At 43.1% G+C, this 20881-nt stretch overlaps 1 protein-coding gene and 1 long non-coding RNA gene across 23 annotated transcripts in view; one reads left to right on the top strand and one right to left on the bottom strand.

The window, feature by feature from the left end:
- LOC133132344 (pleckstrin homology-like domain family B member 1) overlaps positions 1-20881 on the bottom strand; it is a 90887-nt gene that overhangs the window by 51377 nt on the left and 18629 nt on the right. For 17 of the 22 annotated variants that reach the window (XM_061247709.1, XM_061247722.1, XM_061247708.1 and 14 more), the window contains exons 4-5: positions 18510-18680; positions 3219-3344 (exon numbers count right to left, since the gene is read on the bottom strand). In XM_061247709.1, the coding sequence (XP_061103693.1) occupies positions 3219-3344; positions 18510-18680 (297 nt within the window). Of the gene's footprint in view, positions 1-3218; positions 3345-4879; positions 4947-14011; positions 14803-15645; positions 15716-18509; positions 18681-20881 lie in introns of those variants that run through there. The other 5 variants (XM_061247716.1, XM_061247718.1, XM_061247717.1 and 2 more) reach the window with 5 other exon arrangements.
- The window catches only part of LOC133132346 (uncharacterized), an 8635-nt gene continuing 1049 nt past the window's right edge, over positions 13296-20881 (top strand). The window contains exon 1 of the long non-coding RNA XR_009709123.1: positions 13296-13338. This is a non-coding gene — a long non-coding RNA (uncharacterized LOC133132346). The remainder of the gene's footprint in view (positions 13339-20881) is intronic.

Genomic DNA, 20881 nt, shown 5'->3' on the forward strand with positions numbered 1-20881 from the left:
ACTTCACTGATGGACGTGTCAATCACATACCTTTGATTTAGCCACAGCAAAAAGCGCCAACTATAATCGGTACTTACAGATGAGGATAAGCTTTTGGGAAAGCCGGTATGAAATTGCTTACGCGCGAGCTCGGAGGGAGACGCCTGAATTTAGCATTCCGACCTCAATGACCGGCTGATTCATACCCAGCACTTGGCACCTCCAGGCGCGGCTCAACAGCGCTGCCACCGTGGACGTCCAGCTGCTCTCCGTGTGCCAGGCACCGCTGCACACTCTCGCGTCCCCCTCCCTCCTCTGTCCACGGTGCTGGTTTGGTTTGACAGACCGCGAGCTTCTTGTGGGCGGGAACAATTTCTGATTTCCCGGCTTCATTTTTTTTTAAAGAGCCCCGCGCTACAGGCTCAGACTACATTTTACTCCTTTGTCACTGTGCATTGTCGACGCGTTCATAATCGTATCGAAAAATACGAAACGCACAATTAGACTAATTCGTAATTTTCTTATCGCGAGGATATAAAATATAAAGGTCTAGATTATTGCTCTATCTCTGTCCACTCAGTTGCGCAAATATGAAGAAAAAAAACTATACATTAGGCTATTCGCGCACACGCCCAAATCCACTGATATGTAGAATATATTATACCAAAGTATGCACTACAGTACACACACACCGAAAACATACGCGCGAATTATTTATTTCAGACAGAACATGGTTCGTGTCCTGGGATACCGTAACCAAGGTTGCACCAAAGCTGATTATTCACCGGAAGCGCACAGAGGGGAAAATAACGTATTAAGATTTTCGATTACCTAGGCATGGTAAAGAAACATTGTAAATCATGATTGAGAGAAAATGATCACGTGAGCCGAACGAAAGGCGAAATACGAGATAGCATGTGAGTGTTATATTTAGGGACGGTGAAAGATACTTGTCAAATAAAAACTGACTCGGCGTGGCCTACAAAACCTCTGGGACATGAAGAAGAGAGTGGATTCTAGCACTTTCCAGCGCACATATTTTTGCAGTAACTCAAATATTTAGCTCTTGTGTGCTCGCTAAGGAGTCAGATTTTGGCAATATACAAGGCTTATATGACTGAGAACAGTAAGGCTTAGCTCATTTTAAAATATATATTTTTTTCCTGTTTTATTTACGCAAAGCAATTACATGCATTATGATCTTGTGAGAGTGATTTCTTAATCTTATTCCAAGGTTGACATGCCATTGAATGTGGAATTTATGGGGTTCAGGCCTGAGGATACTCATGACAATGAGATTGGAGCTAACAGCAGTACCACAGTGCATCCATATGAGAGATAGGATCACTAAAGTGGACTCCAGAGTAAGAGAGTGGAGGTAGAAGTACTCTGAAGAGGCCAGAACATTTTTAACCGAAGTCTAACCTGATGTTAGAAAGCCTGCCTTTGCTTTGCAAATATTTGTCTTATTACTTGGAAAAAAAAAACAACCAAGTATGTCATATTTCTTAAAGAACTGGAAAAAATGAGCCCAAAAAAAAAAAAGAAAAAATATTCAACAGACATTAAAATTGGCACATACCGTTCCGTGTTCATGCCAGTCACCCAGCCAGCTGTCTAACTGCTGGTCTGCAGAGCTGTTGAAAACTCGCTCTGAAATTTAACCACAACCACATAACTCGGCCAACTGTAAAATACTACAGTCGTTCTGATGATGGAAGCAAGGAAGACCTCGGCGGAAGTGGACTACTTTCCATCCACTCTTGTACACTCGCATTCTCACACCACATGATGGGGATAATCACTGGGGGGAGCCCGAGGGTCTGTCGGCCACATGCAAGCGTTTCATCAAATATGCACTTTGCCTTTTATCATTCCTCACTATGTACAGGTTTCCTATAAGAGACCCGGTCATGGTCAGCTGAATCATATTCTCTCTCTCGCTCTCTCGCACTCTCTCCCTCTGTCGAGCTCCCTCCCTCTCGATCGCTCTCCACATAACAAGATTCCTCATAATTGCACACACCAGGCACATATGCTGCAGGCAATTCTGTGATTAAACGGGGTGTCATATAGCTAGGTGTTCATGTATATCCTCAAGCTAATAGTATGTTGTGTGTGTGTGTGTGTGTTGGGAGGGGGGTTGCACTGTAAAATGCTGTAACCACCACACCGGCAAAAAAAACCCTACAGGCCTTTGAGACAGAGCATTCCTCCAGGCAGTCATTTTATGTTTGTTTTTTTTTCCCGGTTTGAAGATGTCTGAATCACTGTGGGAGGATAGCCTTTGAAAATAGTGGAAGAAATGCACCGCATTGAACGAAATGCAGAAATGCAATGCAACAAAGCAAAATGCCCTCTGCTTAGATTTGAGTGTCGTGTCAGAGCAGACAGAGGAAGAATCAACTTATCCACATGAAAGTAATTTCCTCTGATATATGGACAAAATAGGAAATGTGAAATATTATTATTAAAAGTATTTAGACTTTAAAACTTGAGGTGACCAAGCCTTCGAGTCGGTGGCTCCTAAATTGTGGAATACTCTTCCACCGGACTTAAGAGCTGTGGCGTCTGTGGAAAATTTTAAAAAGCAGCTAAAGTCTCATCTCTTCAGACAGGCGTTTGTCTAGCAGTTTTTGTGACTGTATTTCCGTTTATTTCTTGTCCTGTTATTCGTGATTTGTTGGTTTTTTTTATTGACTGTTCTTTTATGTATTATTATTGTTATTATTTATTTTTCTTTTTGATCCTGTGAAGCACTTTGTGACTCTGTAAAAGGTGCTATATAAATAAAATTTACTAACTTACTTATGTTTAGTGCCAGAGTTTTGGACGATTGTATAATTGCATTTGGAGCCTGTAGTAAAGACGCATCAAATATCATACTGTGAGCTTGGGAAGCTGACATTAACAGTTGCCTGTAAGGTGTGGGTATTGACAACCGTGTGAAGCCTATATCTTTTGGTCCAATAATTGGTTGTACCTCTAGTTACCTGTATTGATTGGTATTGTTATTCTAATCATGTTAATATTATAAGGTACCAGTGTGGTGTATGTACGTCGGTGGTTCAATCCCCGGTGTTGCCACGATAAAATCAGCACAGCCGTTGGGCCCTTGAGCAAGGCCCTTAACCCTGCATTGCTCCAGGGGAGGATTGTCTCTTGCTTAGTCTAAATCAACTGCAAGTCACTTTGGATAAAAGCGTCAGCCAAATGGCATGAAATGTAATGTACTGTACCTGTATGGAGCCTGTGTTTGCCGTTGGGACCCTGGTCTCCTATTCCCAACATGCTTTTCATCCTGAGAGCCTCTTCGGGGTGGTTGAAGCGGAAAAAGGTAGACTGGCCAAAGCAGATCATGCACCCTGTGCAGAGAGAGGAGGCACATTAGGTTTGCAGGGGCTTGTGTCTATGAAGCAGAAAAAAAAAAAACATCTTCCCTTCCCAGAGAAGAAGTAAGGGTGTGAAACTGTACACATATGTATGTGTGTGCCAATGAGCTATCTGGACATTGACGTATCACCATTTTCGTGTGAAGTGGACCATCAATGAAATGATACATAGGAATAAATCATAAATATCTTTTTATATAAATACATATATTCCCTGGAGATATGCTCCAATGCTCCACCCTCTGTCCGCCTCCTCACACAGATCAGTCTCTGCCGGAAGAGTGCCCCTGTCTGCTCCCTTTTACCTAAAAAAGGTTCAGTCTGACAGTTACGAGAGCAGGGAGACAGGGAGGAGAAGACGCGGGGCCTCTCTGCAGGATGCCTGGGTGATGTGTATTCCGCTGGGAATGCCACGACACCCTGAGGTCAGCGACCTTCAGCGGTGATTGACAGAGCCCACACAGTAATACGTCCCACACTGCAAACACGAGACATCCCGTATCTAACCGCACCGAGCGCCGTGGCTACCGCCCCTGACCTCAGAGTGCACAAGGAAACCCACATCCTTGCACAAGCACATATGAGCTATATGCCAGCTCAAATACACATCCTAGTTAGACTTTTTACTTCTTCTGCTACTGTAGTCTAACCACTTAGCGGTTTGACACATTGTGTGTTCAGAGATGCTCTTCTGCATACCACTGTTGTAATGTGTGGTTATTTGCATTACTGTCACCTTCCTGTCAGCTTTGACCAGTCTGCCCATCTCTGACCTCTCTCATTAACAAGGCATTTTTGGCCGCAGAACTGCTGCTCACTCTTTTGTTTTTCGCACCATTCTCTGCAAACTCCAGAGATTGTTGTGTGTGAAAATCCCAGGCGAAACTGGTGTTCTGAGATACTCAAACCACCCTGTCTGGCACCAATCATCTTTCTACAGTCAAAGTCACTTAAATCACATTTCTTCTCAATTCTGACATTTGGTCTGGAAAACAGCTGAACCTCTTGACCGTGTCTGCATTCTTTTATGCGTTTAGTTGCTGCCACATGATTGGCTGATTAAATATTTGTATTAAAGGTCTACCTAATAAAGTGCTCACTGAGTGTATATTATTCATTTCATTCATTTTGTTAAAGTTGTAATTGTATGCATGTCCTGAGCAAATCTATTAAATCAGGACATTTTCCTCTTCTTATTCACTGTGAGACTAAACAGTCTAGTCTAATTTCCAAAAAGATTTTTGATGTAGGCACTTTCTGTTCCAACCAAAGAATTGATTCGCTCAATCCTTCTGACCAGGTTGCCATTTTTTGGCAACTGAATTCATTTTCATTCAAATGGAATTGACTCCAACCCCACATGCAGCAGTAAAATTAGGGTAGGAGGGTTCTGGGGTGTGGGGGAAGTATAGTCAGTGAGACATGTCAGTGAAACTTTTTCAATGATAGGAAGGGATTTACAATGGTCTTGTAACAATGTTTTAACCCAAAAATCTTACCTATTGTACCTTTAAAGGATGCTTAGGCCAGTCAGCTGGGCTCAGTGGGTACAGAAGAGGAACCATAGCCTGTCTCAGCAAGCACTGTCAACTGACCATCACCTCAAATTAAATGTGCCAGCAGTGCTTGCTTCTGTTTCAGTAGCCACTCAAATCATGACCTTCAAAAATCGAATCACCTGAAGAATCTGACTTTAAATTAAATTACATTACACAGCAATCACTTAGCAGGTGCTCTTATCCAGAGCGCTGCACATTAGAGAACAGTGTTACTCTCAAGTGTAGTATCACCAAAAAGGACAAAGGCCCATTTATAATCAATATGTGCAATATTAAACTAACAAATAACAATATGTACTGTAACAAAAGAAAGTACCACTAGACAGTTAACCAATCTTTGCAGAGTTATAACTATAACATTATCAAAAAGGAAATCCAAAGAAAGAAAGACTTTCTATTAGCTCAAAGTTCATTTTCAAGTAATCAGGAATGCAGTGAATACTATAATATTAAAATACGTAGTCAATGTATATGACATGTATTATTAGGATGAGAGCAATGAAACCCATATGTCATTGAACAAACGGTACATTAAAATTAAAAGGCTAGTTTACAGCTTCCTGAACTGATGCGTCGCTGATTGTGCGAATGACGGAAGCGCTCTCATCCCTGACTCCTGAAGACCGCGGCGTCTCACACGTACACAGTCTGGGGCTTTGGGAAAGGTCGCATGGAAAATTCGCAGTCAGATCAGCCATGTTGTGAAAACAGAGTGCCAGATGCCCTTTTTCTTCTCCTCATAGGAAGAGCGTGATTACATCACGGGTCCTGGCTGGAAACAGTGTGTACAGAACACATGGCTGCGTCACCAGGCAACACCACGACCGCCGCCACCGCTGGTGTGGCTACCGCCACAAACCGGCAGGAGTTCGCCATTTTCACAGCAACTCTGACAATCCTTTCCCCACCTCAACAACAGAGCCACTACAACAGACAATTTTCTTAAATCAAGCACCTGTGAAGATACCAGTTATAGGTCTGTACGGCTTGGCAATTATTATTATTATTTTTTTTTTTTATTGTTAACGATAACAGTTAAGGCAGGACACATCAACCATAGAAAACCACATGTGAACCACTATCCATAGTCACCACAAATTACAGACCTGAAGTGTTCACACACGTATGACTGCACACCATCAGGCCTGTTCAGATTCCTGGGCTGGTGTGTACGAAGGCTTTTGTTTCTATAAAAAACTGGTTCAATTAGCTAGTTATCTCCGTACACCAATACCACTTCACTAGACCACAGTGAAACATTGTATATAGGGACACAAGGACAGTCATTCAGTCATTCGTGAGCTTATCAAGAAATTCAGCAGAGTGTCAGATCGTGTTAATCAGGGGTCTCACACTCCAGTCTTGGCGGAAGGCACTCTGCTGATTTTGTGATTCCCTTTCGATCCGCAGCCAGTTTAGGTATATGAAACGAGGAGTGCAGACTCTTCAGACAATCAATGACTTAAATTAAAGCACAAAGGTGCAGGAACACATTAAAAACAAACAGCCATCCAGGATTTGAACTTGAATTCGATCCCTGATGTGAATTATTAGGTTAATGAAATAATTAAGAGCAAAGTCGGCGTTAAATCTAGAAACAAATACAGCCCTCCTTGCCCACTCCTGGATTACAGTATAACGAGGCTTGATCAAAAGAGGCAACACATATTTGAGGGGATATAATCAGAGTGGCTGAACCGCAGTGAATAGAGCCCTATTCAGTGTTCGGAGAGGGCTGAAGCACAAGACGTCTGGACAGGATAAAGGGACGGTTCTCCTCAAAAACGGTTATGATGATAATCAACATGGCAGGTACTGAGTAGTACCTCTAAAGCCTGTCACCTGACCACCCAAGACTGATAAGAGTTTGCAGTCTGGTAATAGCCAAACAGCCAAATAACCTACTATGTCACTTTCAGTTGAGTCCACATATTGTTGGGATCTTCAACAAAGATAAAGTTTTAGTAACCAATTCTGTTCTGTTGTATTTTCCATGGCACAATAAATCCCCTCATGAACATTTACGAAGATAGTTTTTCTTTTTGTTCTAGTTGTCCAGAAGAAAAAGGTGGTCACCTGTTCTCTGAAAAGACTAGGAAGTGCTAACAATCCATGGTTTGTTTTTGTGGAGGTCACTTTCCGAGAATGTGAGAGTATTTAATGCAGTGGTGGATACAGAAGGAATGTGAGGTGGCTGTGGTTGGGTAGTATTGACTAACCTCACCTGCAAAAATGTTGACTTCATGAATTCCCGTATCCTGTTCTATTGCTTTGTACTTTTATTGACTCTTTACCAGTCACTCCCGTGTGACAGGATTGTTGCAGGCCAGTCTGTCTCCACGACTGAGATGATTATAAATGAAAGCACACAAGCATATGCATTGTGCATAGAGTTGATTTAGACTAAGCAGGAGACAATCCTCCCCTGGAGCAATGCAGGGTTAGGGGCCTTGCTCAAGGGCCCAACGGCTGTGCAGATCATATTGTGGCTAAACCGGGAATCGAACCACCGACCTTGCGGGTCCCAGTCCCCTTAACCACTACACTACAGGCTGCCCCATGTTACATGTCACATGTAACTGCCATGTTTAGTCACCGTCATGGAAGCAGTGGACTGACCATGGATTCACGAGTGGTAGGCTTTAACAGACTTGCACACACAACACATAGCCTAACATCCCAACAATAACACATCCCAAAAAAGCAGTCTTGTCTCGTAACCAAGTCATGGGGATAATTCATTTGCTGTGATAAATCACACCCTACACTTCCACTTCACAAGGACTCGAGGGCTACACAGAAATGCCATAAATCTAAAGCCCAGTGTAAACCTTGTGGCACATCGACCCTCTAAGAGCAAAGACCGATTCAGAGGCATAAAAATATAATTTTATAAATCACGCTTCAGTAATAAATGGGCAATTTGTTATCGTATATTTAGTGTTTTTACAAATTGTGTTTTTCCCTGACCATTTTTTCTCGTTTACTTGCCCATTCCTCTTTTTCATGCTGCATCACGCAGCTTCCCTCAAGCATTCAACTGTACAGCACGATGGCACAGTTTTCATTGAATAAAACCTGCTCTTTTTTGTGAACCAGCTTCAATAATAGCATATTAAAGGCCTGCAACCATAGCCTGTTAACCAGGCAGGATGGGTAGGCGTCAGCAGACATCCTGTGGCTGTGATTATGATCCGTCTGGCTTTTCGTCTCCACAGGTTAGTTGAGACCGGGGGCCATCTTGGATCAGCCATGTCCAAACGTGCTTCTTCCCTGCCCCCACCCCAGCCCAGCCAGGCCGGGCAGTTCAGCCTTAGTCTGGCCAGGCAAACTCACCCCCACAGGGAACGTAATATCCCCTGCCCGCCCCTTTCCCCCACCGCACTGACACAAACCAATTTTGAACACTCCACCCTGTCTCGCAGACTCCTTGGTCTTCAGATAACCTCACAGAAGGGAAACATGCTGACTCGGGAAGATGACGGTGAGATTGAGACAGAGGAACGGGGACAGGGTGGCAGGGGATTGGGGAGGGGTTGTCTATTTATTTACTCCCTTGGTATTTCCTTTTCTTCTTTTTTTTCCAATTTGAAAGACACTTGAGTAGCATGTCCGGTCAGGGGATGGGCAACAGAGCATTGTTTTGTTGGTGGGAAGAGCAAGATTGCCAGGTTGGAAATGTCCTGTGGTTTCCATCCGTAGTGCTGTAGACAGTGTGTCTGGCACTTGATAACATACGGTGTCATAATAAACTATACATGCCTTCCCAAAAAATTAAATGCATAATAATGAATAAATATGCAAACACAGCATATATCAGAAACACATAGAGGTATATTCCCTACATCAGCTGTTGCTACTTTGATAAAAATGTTTATTATCTAACAATACATATGAAAACACAGGAGAACAGTTATAATAAAGGATCCATTTAACTGCATTTTTACATGGAAAGAATACAATGAATGTTCAAGTACAGAACATTTACTGACATCACCTGCTTGTACTCAGTTACAAGGCTTGTGAATGTCTGGGTACATCCTTGTGTCGTGACTCATTAAAAAATATCAATAAGTGGAACCTTGTATTTGAAGGGTTACATCCTCTCTATGCTCATAAACTTCCCTTCCACCACAACCTAACTTTACTACTACTTTGTTTTCTCACGATAATACATGAAATGGATATTTACGCACTTTCAACATCTTTTTTTCCCCAATATATTGCTATTATAACATATTCTAACAATTTCAAAAATCCTCATCACCTGTGTGGTGTCTGTTCCAGGGCACGGGATTATTTGAAGAGATAAGGTGCATCTTGCCATGTGTATGAAATAAAATGTTATTTAAATTTAGATTAAATTTCACGTTGAGCACATTTGTCCAATTTTAACCTTCCCACTGCATCCTATTCGCAGGGCAGGGACTTTGGCTCCGTTCAGCAAGAAGGACCCCACCCCCCACCCCCCGACCCCGTTAAATCAGCGCCCAGCTCTTTACGGTGGGACGTCAGCTAGCGCGTGAATGAAATATGACACCAGGCCCATTTCATAATTAAAATTCATGAGCTCGTTTACAAGAGGCTGAGCTCAAGCGGAGGGCGGGGGGACAAAAGACTTCAGCAGGGAACATCAGTCGGGAGTGTCAACCTCTGGAGAGAGGGGGATGGCCCCAAACACCCTCAGTGCTGTGTCTCCTGTGACGATTACTTCATCCTTTCATCAGGAGGAGTGATTTGTGTTAAAAAAAGCTTGAGACACCTCCTCCTGCACACGCCCACGGATGTACCATGTACCAGAAACAGTCTGAGTGAGAGCCATTTTTTCTTAAAACTTAAATAAAATCACTTGCACTTAAATTCACTCTGTACAGAGCATGCCTCGGCTACAAACAACGACGACTGGCTTACATCATGGATGTACAACACCACACAAACACAAATACAACCAGACACACAAGTAGCACATACAAATGTGCGCCATGAACCTACCAACTGGAATACACAGTATAGGTATAGTATAGGTATCCAGTCAACAAACTAAAAATCGAGGCTATATTTTTTTTATCGATCTCTTTACCTAGCAAGTTATTTCATTAAAAGAATAGGCTGGAGGCCTATTCGTTTAATGCAAGCAATATGCTTTTACATAAAATTCATTACACTAATGGCATTTGGCTGACGCTCGTATCCAGAGCGATGTACAGTTGATTAGACTACGCAGGAGACAATCCTCCCCTGGAGCAATGCAGGGTTAAGGGCCTTGCTCAAGGGCCCAATGGCTGTGGGGATTTTATTGTGGGGATCGAACCACCGACCTAGCGCGTCCCAGTCATGTACCTTAACCACTATGCTACAGGCTAGCCCCAGTATTTAACCTGATTGCACCGACAAACACCCGGCCGCATAAGAGGACGGAATGTAGAAAATTGCAAGCTACGCAAGTTACCCCCAAATACAAGAAGGTGCCAAGTGGACTGAACAACGCAATGTATTGATTGCCTCACTTAACAGTATGCAGGAGAGCTAGAAGAAACCAAGGTTGGTTGCAACACATTACATTTCTCTAATCAGAGCCAAGCAGAACCCCGTTCAACCCCTGTTCTGCATGCTGTCCTGTTAGTCGGAAGGATGGCGGTAATGTCCTGTTCCATAATACAGGGCCAAACAGACTTCGAAGTGAAAACCCAATGATTGCAAACGTCCCTGTCTGTATTTAAGTTTTTTTTTTTTTGGTTATCATCCCATGTCTGGGGCAGCAGAATTAGACAGAAGTTGTTCTCTGTTATTGAGTCTGAGCACAAGCAAGAACCCCCCCCCAGCATTATGCCCATGAGTTAGAGGCACCCTCTGAAGCAGGAAACCTCTAAAACAAAAGGATGCCTAGAGGTATGCAGGCAGTTGCCTGGGTGTCTTGGTGTTTTACTGCTAGGAGAGGGGCCTGATAGAGAGGAGGCTCGTTTCATTACCCCCCACCAGACAGCAGTGTCTATCCAACAGAGCAACCTTGATGTTGCCAAGAGATTCTGCGGTGCACGAGCCATCCTTTCAGCATTTCCTGCTCCTAGCGCTCCTGACACTCAGGTCCTGGGGTAATACGCTGACTTTACATCCTTAAGACTACACTCACAATTACACGTAGGCGCCCAGAGTGACTTCCATAATTAAAACCATGTTCACTGAATGCCTTCTTTAAAAAACTCCCAAAGCGCTGTTCAACTGTCACAAAAGGATTGATGCTTTCCTGGATACAATATTGCCTCAACAGGATTTGTATTGCACAAGAAATGCTTCTAAATATATGTTATATTTTGGTTATAACAGCTTGTGTCTAGCTTATATTTTATTGAAGTCTGAAGGAAAAAAAATATGGCTGCTTATCCGACACATTCCAGAAATTTATAAAACTTAAGTACAATGTTGTGCGTGGAATTTATAATAGACAGAAGCTTTCAATGACTAGACCTTCAAAGCTTGAGACACCTACTAAAGTGCGCACTGAGTATATATTTATTAGACTCATTTTTTTAGACTTCTACTGCTGTAGCCTATCCACTTTAACTTATGATGCATTGGGTGTTCAGAGATGCTCTTCTGCATACGACAGTTGTAATGTGTGGTTATTTGCGTTACGGTCACCTTCCTGTCAGCTTTGACTAGTCTGGCCCATTCCCCTCTCACGTCTCTCATTAACAAGGCGTTTCTCTCTGCAGAACTGCTGCTCACTGGATTCTTTTTTTCCTTTTCTTTTTGTGCACACCATTCTTTGCAAACTCTAGAGACCAGTGTACGTGAAAATCAGATCAGCAGTTTCTGAGATACTCAAACCACCCTGTCTGCCACTCATTCCATGGTCAAAGTCACTTAGACTCCATTCTGATGGTTGATGTGAACATTAGCTGAAGCTCCTGACCTGTATCTACATGCTTGTATGCACTGTGCTGGGGCAATACAATTGGCTGATTTTATAATCACATGAATAAGTTGGTGTAATGATGTAAAAATGTTCCTAATAAAGTTGAGTGTATATACGGCATATACAAACGTTAAATGTTATAGAGCGAAAGCGAGATCAAATGTATGCAAAATGACATTAAAAATGTCTAAATCAACATGAGACAAACATTACAACCAGGTAACAAAATTATCTTTTTGCATGTATTCCAAAATGCAACTTGCATTTAAGTGTGTTTGGGATGAGCTGTTGGTTGTGTCTTTTCCTCGCATGTTTAATACTTTGCGGTTCAGCCCTGCCTTGTCTAGTACTGATAGCAGAGGAAATGGGGATGGGCACAGATAACAGTTCTGGCATCCACATTTGATTTCTCCCATAAGGCATGGCTGTCAGCTTCCTGTTAATCTGTTATCTGAAATGCCGCCTCCAAAGATGGTGGATAATGCTATGGACTTAATCATTGCAATCACTCACTGTAACTTGAAATAACAGACAAGATGCAAAGAACATTTGTGAAATTGGCCCATTCCTTATTTTGGAAAGCACCCGTAAACTTAGCAGCACGAGGGAATTGTCTGAGTTCTCTAAATATTGATCTGTTTTGGTCATGTCCACACACACACTTAATGTCAGAAATCAAGCAAGCAAGCAATTCTTGATCAATTTAATGGGCACTATTGTAGTATGAAAATATTAATTTAAAAAACTGCATTCAAATTTAGACTATGAATCCAGCCAGCATTCCCAGAAGCCGAAATAGTATTCAATTGACAGCCATATGCACTTCCCTCAACCAACACCAATTACAAACATTTATTAACGTTATTAACGTACCATCCAGAAAAATAACCTTTCTACAACTGTAATGTATATTCATGCAATACGTGGACACATTAATGTTTGAATCGAAACATGCAGTTGACCGGAAGAAAATATTTACAGCGAGGAAAACACTTTCACGAGACAGGTGATCCGGTCTCTAAAACAAATGCCAGCCTTCAAACAAGGAGCATAGATGTCGCAACTAACACAGTCTAAAATCTCGAGAACGGGCAGAGGATTGAACTTAGAACTTCTATTGAATGTTCTCTCCGCACAGAATGTGTAGAGATAATTGTATATTCTTTAGAATGGCAGCACATAGCTACAGTCATAGATTAATGGGCTATCTAACGAAAAGCTGACAAGAATTTCACAAAGATAAACCCTAACATACGAGCAATTTGAGAATAGATTTATAGTAAGACGCATGCAAAGGCCACAGGCTGACCGGGATACCAGCAGCGCTTGGTCACACCGTCCTGGCCAAGAATAGATGTGTACGAATATAGGCGGTTATGACCGTGCAGCTGAAAAAGGAACACTTTCATCCCCCCCTCATCTGTCATAGTGGGGGGGCGTATTTGGCAACCTCAGCCCACTGGTAGATGGAGGAGGGTGACAATGAACTAAGGTGACTATGACTTTCTGGCACTTGACACTACGGATTTGTGTTCGTTTCGTGTACATATTTCGAAAACGACCAGTGCCATGACAACTTCGGCTTATTTAGTCGTAATCTCTGCAGGCAAATTGCGCAGTAAATATTCTGTCAAATAAGTAACCCGAGTGCTTTAATCGCAGAACAAAATATATTTGGAAACCTCTGACCTGATAGACCAGCGCCGCGCGTAAAGGGTTGGCTAGCCTACATTTAAGACTATTCAAAATCTCGAACAGTATATGATTTTCTGAATTTGAACCTGTGAAATTAAGCGTAAGATCCCACACAAGGTCCATATTCTCTTCTTTGTTTGCGAGTTTTGTTTTCTCGATTATCACTTTCCATTTTCAGTAGTTTAAGAAATGTATCGTTAGATTTGTGTCCATTCACAGTCATTGGACTTAGCTGATCGAACAGCGACAGCGAAACTCAAAACAGACCGACTGGGACAATACTTGGATACTGTACTTTTACTTAAGCAGCGTGAGCTGGTTGCGGCGCAGACCACTGTGAAGGACAGAATGCTTCTTTGTGCCGGCGATTGTGTGGCTTTAATTGCGTTATCGTCAATATAAACAGTCAAACGTTTTGAATATTGGGCATCAAATTACATATAAAGGGCAAATAGCTTAAAGACACTTACTTTCAAGGAGTTTGAATCGTCGAGTCCTTTGCTATCATTGCATCTGTCCTTTCAATGTCGAGAGCGTCGTCTGTTTCCCTTATTAGAGACTAATTGTTGCGGTTGGTCTGTGCCGGGTGTGCGTGCCCTGCAGATGTCTTTGTGATGATAATAACGTTATTCACTATTCTCCCACGAACTAGCCTACTGCTGTTGCACAAAAGCGAGCAGATGTCCACCTGGCTAATTGTAATAGGCTACACCCTTCAAAACACCATCCAACCGCAAAATAAAGATCTCAGATTATGCTCGGGTAGCATAAATGTCCGAACGATAGCAACCAATAAAATATGCTATTAAAATAAAACGACCAATCCAAATTGTAATGACATCAACATTTATCTTCCACTTAGCCTATGAAAAACGTAGCATAATTCACACAGATGTAGCCTACGTTAAATTGAAATACCCTACATACAAGTAGCCTAATTGATTTGCCATGCTGCAATCGCGACACCGAACATTCAACAAATCCGTTTTTTTAAACCGTTGAGGACAAGTAGCCTAGGCTACATGTATCAACTGTAAACAAAAGTAGACTAGTCTAGTTCAGAAAGGCAGTGAACCCGCTGGTGGTGCCCAGGTAAAATCGGTCTCAGCCACTTGCCTATAGGCTACCTGTTTCTCGGCAGGAGATCGAAACAGATTGGAATTCGAGCCAGCCAGACACCCGCGGCCGGTTCCGGAGACACGGCTTCCATGTACAACCTTTCGCGGTATGGAAATCGCAAGTGAACTGGGAGGAGTCAGCGTCAGATTGCGTTTCAGTTCGCTTCCAAGTCGATATGCCTCTCCGTGTTCAATGTCGTAATGTTTCCCACAGACAACACTGGCATCCGTATCCGCTTCCTAATCTTTCGCACAGGAGAAATCTCCATATGACAGACTAGAAGTCTATGTTTTTAGATTCTTCTAAAAGAAGAACGGGGGTTCGCCCAACCAGCCTACCTGTTTGCTACCAAACTGCAGCGATTGACAGACAGATCTTTGGCCTAAGGTCCCCCGGTTAGCAAGCTGAAGTGATTTATTTTTATGATCAATAACTGGATGAGAGATTATGAGATGCATTTTACCTTTCTCTACTTGTTAGATATATAAGAGACCTTTATGTAAGACCAAGGCAGTTTACTAATGTAATTTTCTTGTGTGTACACCCTAAAGGGAAGATTCATATTCTGCACTGAGGTTATACCAAATATTTTCTGAAGTGCTGAGAGTTGGTGCCAATTCCTTCTGTTCCCTTGAGATTATTGATTCTTGATTAGATGTTAAGAAATCTCACAGATGAATCTAGTTCTAAATCTATGCTAGAGGTCCACTACCCTTCAGGCAATAGACAAGAAAGACAGATGTAGTACTAGTTTTAGAACATGCATGCTGTACATGTGTGTCAAGGTCAGTTGTGGAGCCGTTCTCCTAATAAATATGAACAACATTGCATACATATCTCAATTTGATGCCCAGTTTTGTGCCTGACAAGCTACATTCAAACAGACGCCACTCCCACAGCTGTTGAAACAATGCTCGGACCCCTTTAAACAATTTTAGATGCTATGAAACACTTTTAAATAAAGAGTCTGAGGAAAAAACGGTACCTCTGCAAGCCTCAGGCTTCTTTTGTGTTCGTATGCGTCAGAGAGCGGAGGCCAGAGTGGGCGGTGCCCCTCGAACCAGCTGCTGCATCACGTCTAAAATCGGCCCTCGACTCCAGCCACCGTCAACCTCAGGGGTAGCAACAGCAAGACGGGGATATTTTTGTGAGGGGAAATAAAAATAGCAGAGCCGGCCGCTCAGATTTCGGGAGAGAATCCAGGTTCAAGAGCGGGGAAGACGGGGCTGCCTCCCGGATGGGGCTAGGGTTACTCCGTGGGCACGTACGTGCTTTAGCCCGTATGAAACATCATATACTGTATGTCCAAATATAAAAGGAAGAGCAATATGTTTGGAATGCGTATTGGATGCATAGCGTGCACTGAATACATATTTAAATTCAATCAACCGTACACTTGACATTGGTGGTTCCAGTCTGTTAAAAATTCCCTCTAGGCCACCATTGGGAACAAAATATGCACTGATGACTTGCAGACAGTTTTGTGGAGGTTGATGGCAATTTCAGGCCCACACTGTTTTATTTGGACATTGCAAGTCCAGGCCTGTTGTCCCGAAACATGGTTCTTATTGGGCTGAGAAATGCCTCTTTGTCTCATCTGGTGTGCACACCAGAGACACAGTGACCCGGGATCGCTGTTAAATATTAGCAGACTACATTGACTGCATCTACCTCCCTATTTTACAATCCTCTCAGATGAGTGTACTGCACTGTTTCTCCTCGCCGTACTGCACACACACCCTCATATGTAAATACACGCTCTGTGTGAACAGCGGGGTCTTGATTTGTTAAGTAGCTATGCAGGATTTATGGATTCATTATCTGATCTCTCACTGGAACCTTGTAGAAGCTCTGACATACTTATTAATAGGATTGGGTTATATCTCTGACTTTATTAAGGCATACCAACTATACACATGTATGCTTATATCCTGTAGCGGAGGAAGATCATATCGGACCGTTACTGTAGAATATCTTCCACAATATATTTAGATATCCATTCATCTAAAGGATAAATGTGAAATACAGTAATGTGTATGTGTACATGCAATTATTTTGCTTTTATTATGGATATGGCCATTGTATTCTGAAATGAAATTAAACTCCAAAAAATAAGACGGCTACTATGTAACATAGAGATTTACAGGGATTCACTGTAAGGGATTCTGAGCGTACTTACTTTTGCCCTCTGATTGGCTATAAAAAGAGCTTGCAGTGTTTAACGGACAAAGAGCCGAATCTCTCTGTCTTTCTTTGCAGTATTTAATATGTTAAACCTTTAAAAGACGAAACCCCTTCCTGGTTCACTGGAGTAAGTGCAATTAGATTTATGATCAGGGGATCCTTGCCTTGGCCCTGATTTATAATGTATAAAGTCCCTTGAACATTTAGCATGTCTCCATTTGAATTTCAATGTTAATTCTAGAGCTGTCTCAGTCAGACACCCCAAAAATACACAATGAGATGTCTAATCTTGTTAGCGGGGGGGGGGGGGGGTTGGGGGACGAAGATGCACCCAGGAGGCAGAAATTGAGTGAATATCTTAGAAAAAGTCTGAAATTCAAAAGTGTTTACCACAGAACCAGTAACACAGGACAACATGAACAGGACACCATTTTAGGCCCGTCAGCATCCCTGTGCCTCTGCAGTTCAGAGCTGAGCTGATTTCATTGCAAATTCATATGGATGCTGCAAGAACTTGATGTTGCTCTTCAGTCAATAGTGTCCCATGAATATTCATTTGTCGGACATTGTGCACTGGTTTTAAAATGTCAGCTTAGCATAGATCCTGAGGTAGTTCTATCTAACGAAATTGATTTGTCAGTATCACTGCAAGGTGAAGCTACAGCGTGTGTGTTAAATTGCATACAGTAATGCATATATTCTGTAATACAAAGTAAGAATAACATTGCTTTTCAGTCCGTCAAAAATGTATTTGCGATAGAGATTTGTTTTTACATCTGCACATACTGGTTATTACCGGCAGTGTCTGCTGGTTTTTGGTGTGCGTCAGCACGAGAGATGAATTTCAAAGTCTTTCATTGGCTAAAGAGTCCACACACACCTTGTTCTCAAGGCCTTAATTGGCTGCTGATTGAAAGGAAACCACAAATATCAGCTGCGGGCCTCCAGGACAGGAGTTTGACACCCCTGTGTTATAGTGTCTGAAATGTGCATTTTGTCATTCATTAATAAATATGAATGCCTTATATACTGGATTTCATATCTAACTGCATATTGACATGTTACTTCTCTGACTGGGTGAGCTGGTACTGTACCCTTCACTTGGCTCCCTCACTGTCTGTACTGTGCTGTGCAGTAGCAGAGAATTGGACAGACCATTAATGCCAGGAACAGCCTTGGAGCCATGCAGGCTGTCCCAGGCTATCTATTTTCTGATACTGACCTGTAGGCTCGGACAGTTCCTCGTGCCCAGCTACTGTATATTCAATTTCACCGCGACCAAGAGTATCTGACTAATCAAAATGTCCGACACAGATATGTATGAAGATGCATTAAGCATGGATGGGGAGCCAAATGTAGCCATAACGAGAGAAAAGTTATGGGAAACTACACAAATGCACATGTATACAGATGGGCTTCCATGTGCAATATGGGCTGTAAAGTCGAACGCAATTATATATAACATTTAATTTCAGAGGATTTATATTTATCTGGTGATGCAATATGGAATATAAAAGCAATTACACTTACAATTTATACCACACGTGGAAAAACAAACACACTCCCCATATTTGGAAAAGCTGCATTCCATTTGCCTAACATTGACATCCTTTTGTCACATGATTAGGGTAGGGAGCGGGCAAGGAAGGGTTCTGGGTCCTGTACCTTGCGACAGCCGGACCGGTTTGGTGACAGGGATGCCGTCGATGGAGCAGAGGTTCCCGCAGGGGTGAAGGCTGATGGCCGTGCCCCGGTTCTGGATGTAGCAGTGCTGGGCTTTGACCCCGGGGCCCTGCATGCTAATGTCTGTGTTTCCGTGGCCCAGAGTGGTCCTTCCTGGAACGACAGGCACGCCCACCACGGCATGAGAAATGAGACTCAGGCCAACGCCAGCTTCCGTCCGGTCTCCTCCTGACCTGAAATCAAACGCTAAACATGGCTCTCAGCTCAGCTTGCTTGATTCAAATCCTCGGGGGTCTTCAAAGCCCAAAGGAAGCTCTCGGTGTCAATATTTGATGCATGCGGTTTCCCTTAAAGAGAACCTCTTAAGTGTGTGTGTGTCTATAAATCTGCTTTTGGGTTTGGGCACGCATGGTATGTCCAACGACAGCTAATTCCGGATGGACAATGCTTTACTTGCTATTTTTAAGTTGCTGCAGATACTTCCATACAGTACATGTTACAGCATTTTCAAAAGGGTAACCCATCTAGCAAGAACAGTGACCTTCAGTTTCGTTTTTAGAAAGCAGAGAATATCAACTCGGCTGCCCAATCGTGTGTTTTCAGAACGGGCATAACTGAGAGTAGCAGTGCATCCGCCATGCTTAACCAGAGTGGGGGAAAAAAAAAAGACAGAGGGTCATTATTGCCCCTGTCTGCCCCCAAATGCCATTCCTCATCCGGTCTGAAACCCCAGCTTACAGTAGGCAAATGTTCTCTAGGAATGCAGCAGCAGGCAACCCCTGAAGCCTTTTCAAGCAAGTGACCTCGAGATGGCCCTTTGCCTCCCATACACAAACACACATGCATGCACAACTACAACTGAAGTCTCCGTCATACCTTCTTGCCTGAAAAGGAGCCCCCTGAAATGGCCGAAATATAACAGAACCAACAGGTACAGCGTGTTTGTGTGTGACGGGCGGCCTGTAGCGTAGTGGTTAAGGTACATGACTGGGGTCGGCGGTTCGATCCCCGGTTTAGCCACAATAAGATCCGCACAGCCGTTGGGCCCTTGAGCTAGGCCCTTAACCCTGCACTGCTCCGGGGGAGGATTGTCTCCTGCTAAGTCTAATCAACTGTACTTCGCTCTGGGTAAGAGCGTCTGCCAAATGCCATTAATGTAATGTAATGTAATGTAATGTGTGTGTTTGCGTTCGTGTGTGTGGTGTGTGAGTGAGAGAGAGAGAGTGTTGGGCAGGTGATGTCTGTGTTGGGGGGGTTGTGTAATGTAATGTGTGTGTTTGGTGTGTGAGTGAGAGAGGGAGAGTGTTGGGCAGGTGATGTCTGTGTTGGGGGGGTTGTGTAATGTAATGTGTGTGTTTGGCGTGTGAGTGAGAGAGGGAGAGTGTTGGGCAGGTGATGTCTGTGTTGGGGGGTTTGGGGGTTGGGGGGGTTGGGGGGTTGGGGTTGCCAGAGAACATAAAGCCCTCCTGTTGCGTCTAGGACAGAAAAGGGGGGTGATGACAAGGTCAAGTCAAAGGCCTTGTCCCTCACAGTGCAGGGGTCAGGGACAGTGCAGGGGTCAGGGTCAGCTGTGTCTGTGCTGTTGTCGCTCACAGACACAGGAAGCCCGGCGTTCTCTAGGAACGGCCAATCACACACGGCACCGGGCCACAGCCCAGATCCTGCTCCGCGGCTGACAGGTGATGTCATTCCCGCACTTTGTATTCAGCGCGTCCAGAACTGACGTACTGCTGAATGTATATTTATTTATTTATTTAACTTTACTGGACGTCAGAGTGCCCTCTGTTTGTCATTCTTAGGCTGATGAGATATGGCAGCGTACGGACAAAGCGCTAAGCTCACGCCCGGCTCGGGCACTTTCATTTCAGCCTCTCTCTCCTCTCCTCTCCTCTGCTCTCCTCTGCTCTCCTCTCCTCTCCTCTCCTCTGCTCTCCTCTCCTCTCCTCTCCTCTCCTCTCTGGCGTGAAAGGATAATTCACGTCTTTGTTCTGAAACATTTTTCGCTCGTACAATGCACTTTTATTGTTTTATTTGTGGTTTTCTTTGTTCATTTCCTTTTGTTCATTTTTTCTTTTTTTAAACTACAGTCCCGTGCCACAAAAACTATTTCAGTTTTATTCACATCAATGATGAAAGATGATGATACAAGTCTTAGTTTTATGTATTTATTGAATGCATTTAGTTATGGCATTAAAGGGTACAAAAAAAGCAAATGAAACTACACTATGGATCCTAATTCACCCAGGGATTCATACTCTGGCAAAACCAGGCCTGAGACATTTTGATGGGTCATGTACTATATTTAGAAGCAATTTCTTTTGCCAATTTACTACATGTAAATAATATATGTAGTT

Source organism: Conger conger, chromosome 7 (assembly GCF_963514075.1).
Source record: "Conger conger chromosome 7, fConCon1.1, whole genome shotgun sequence".
Taxonomy (NCBI): domain Eukaryota; kingdom Metazoa; phylum Chordata; class Actinopteri; order Anguilliformes; family Congridae; genus Conger; species Conger conger.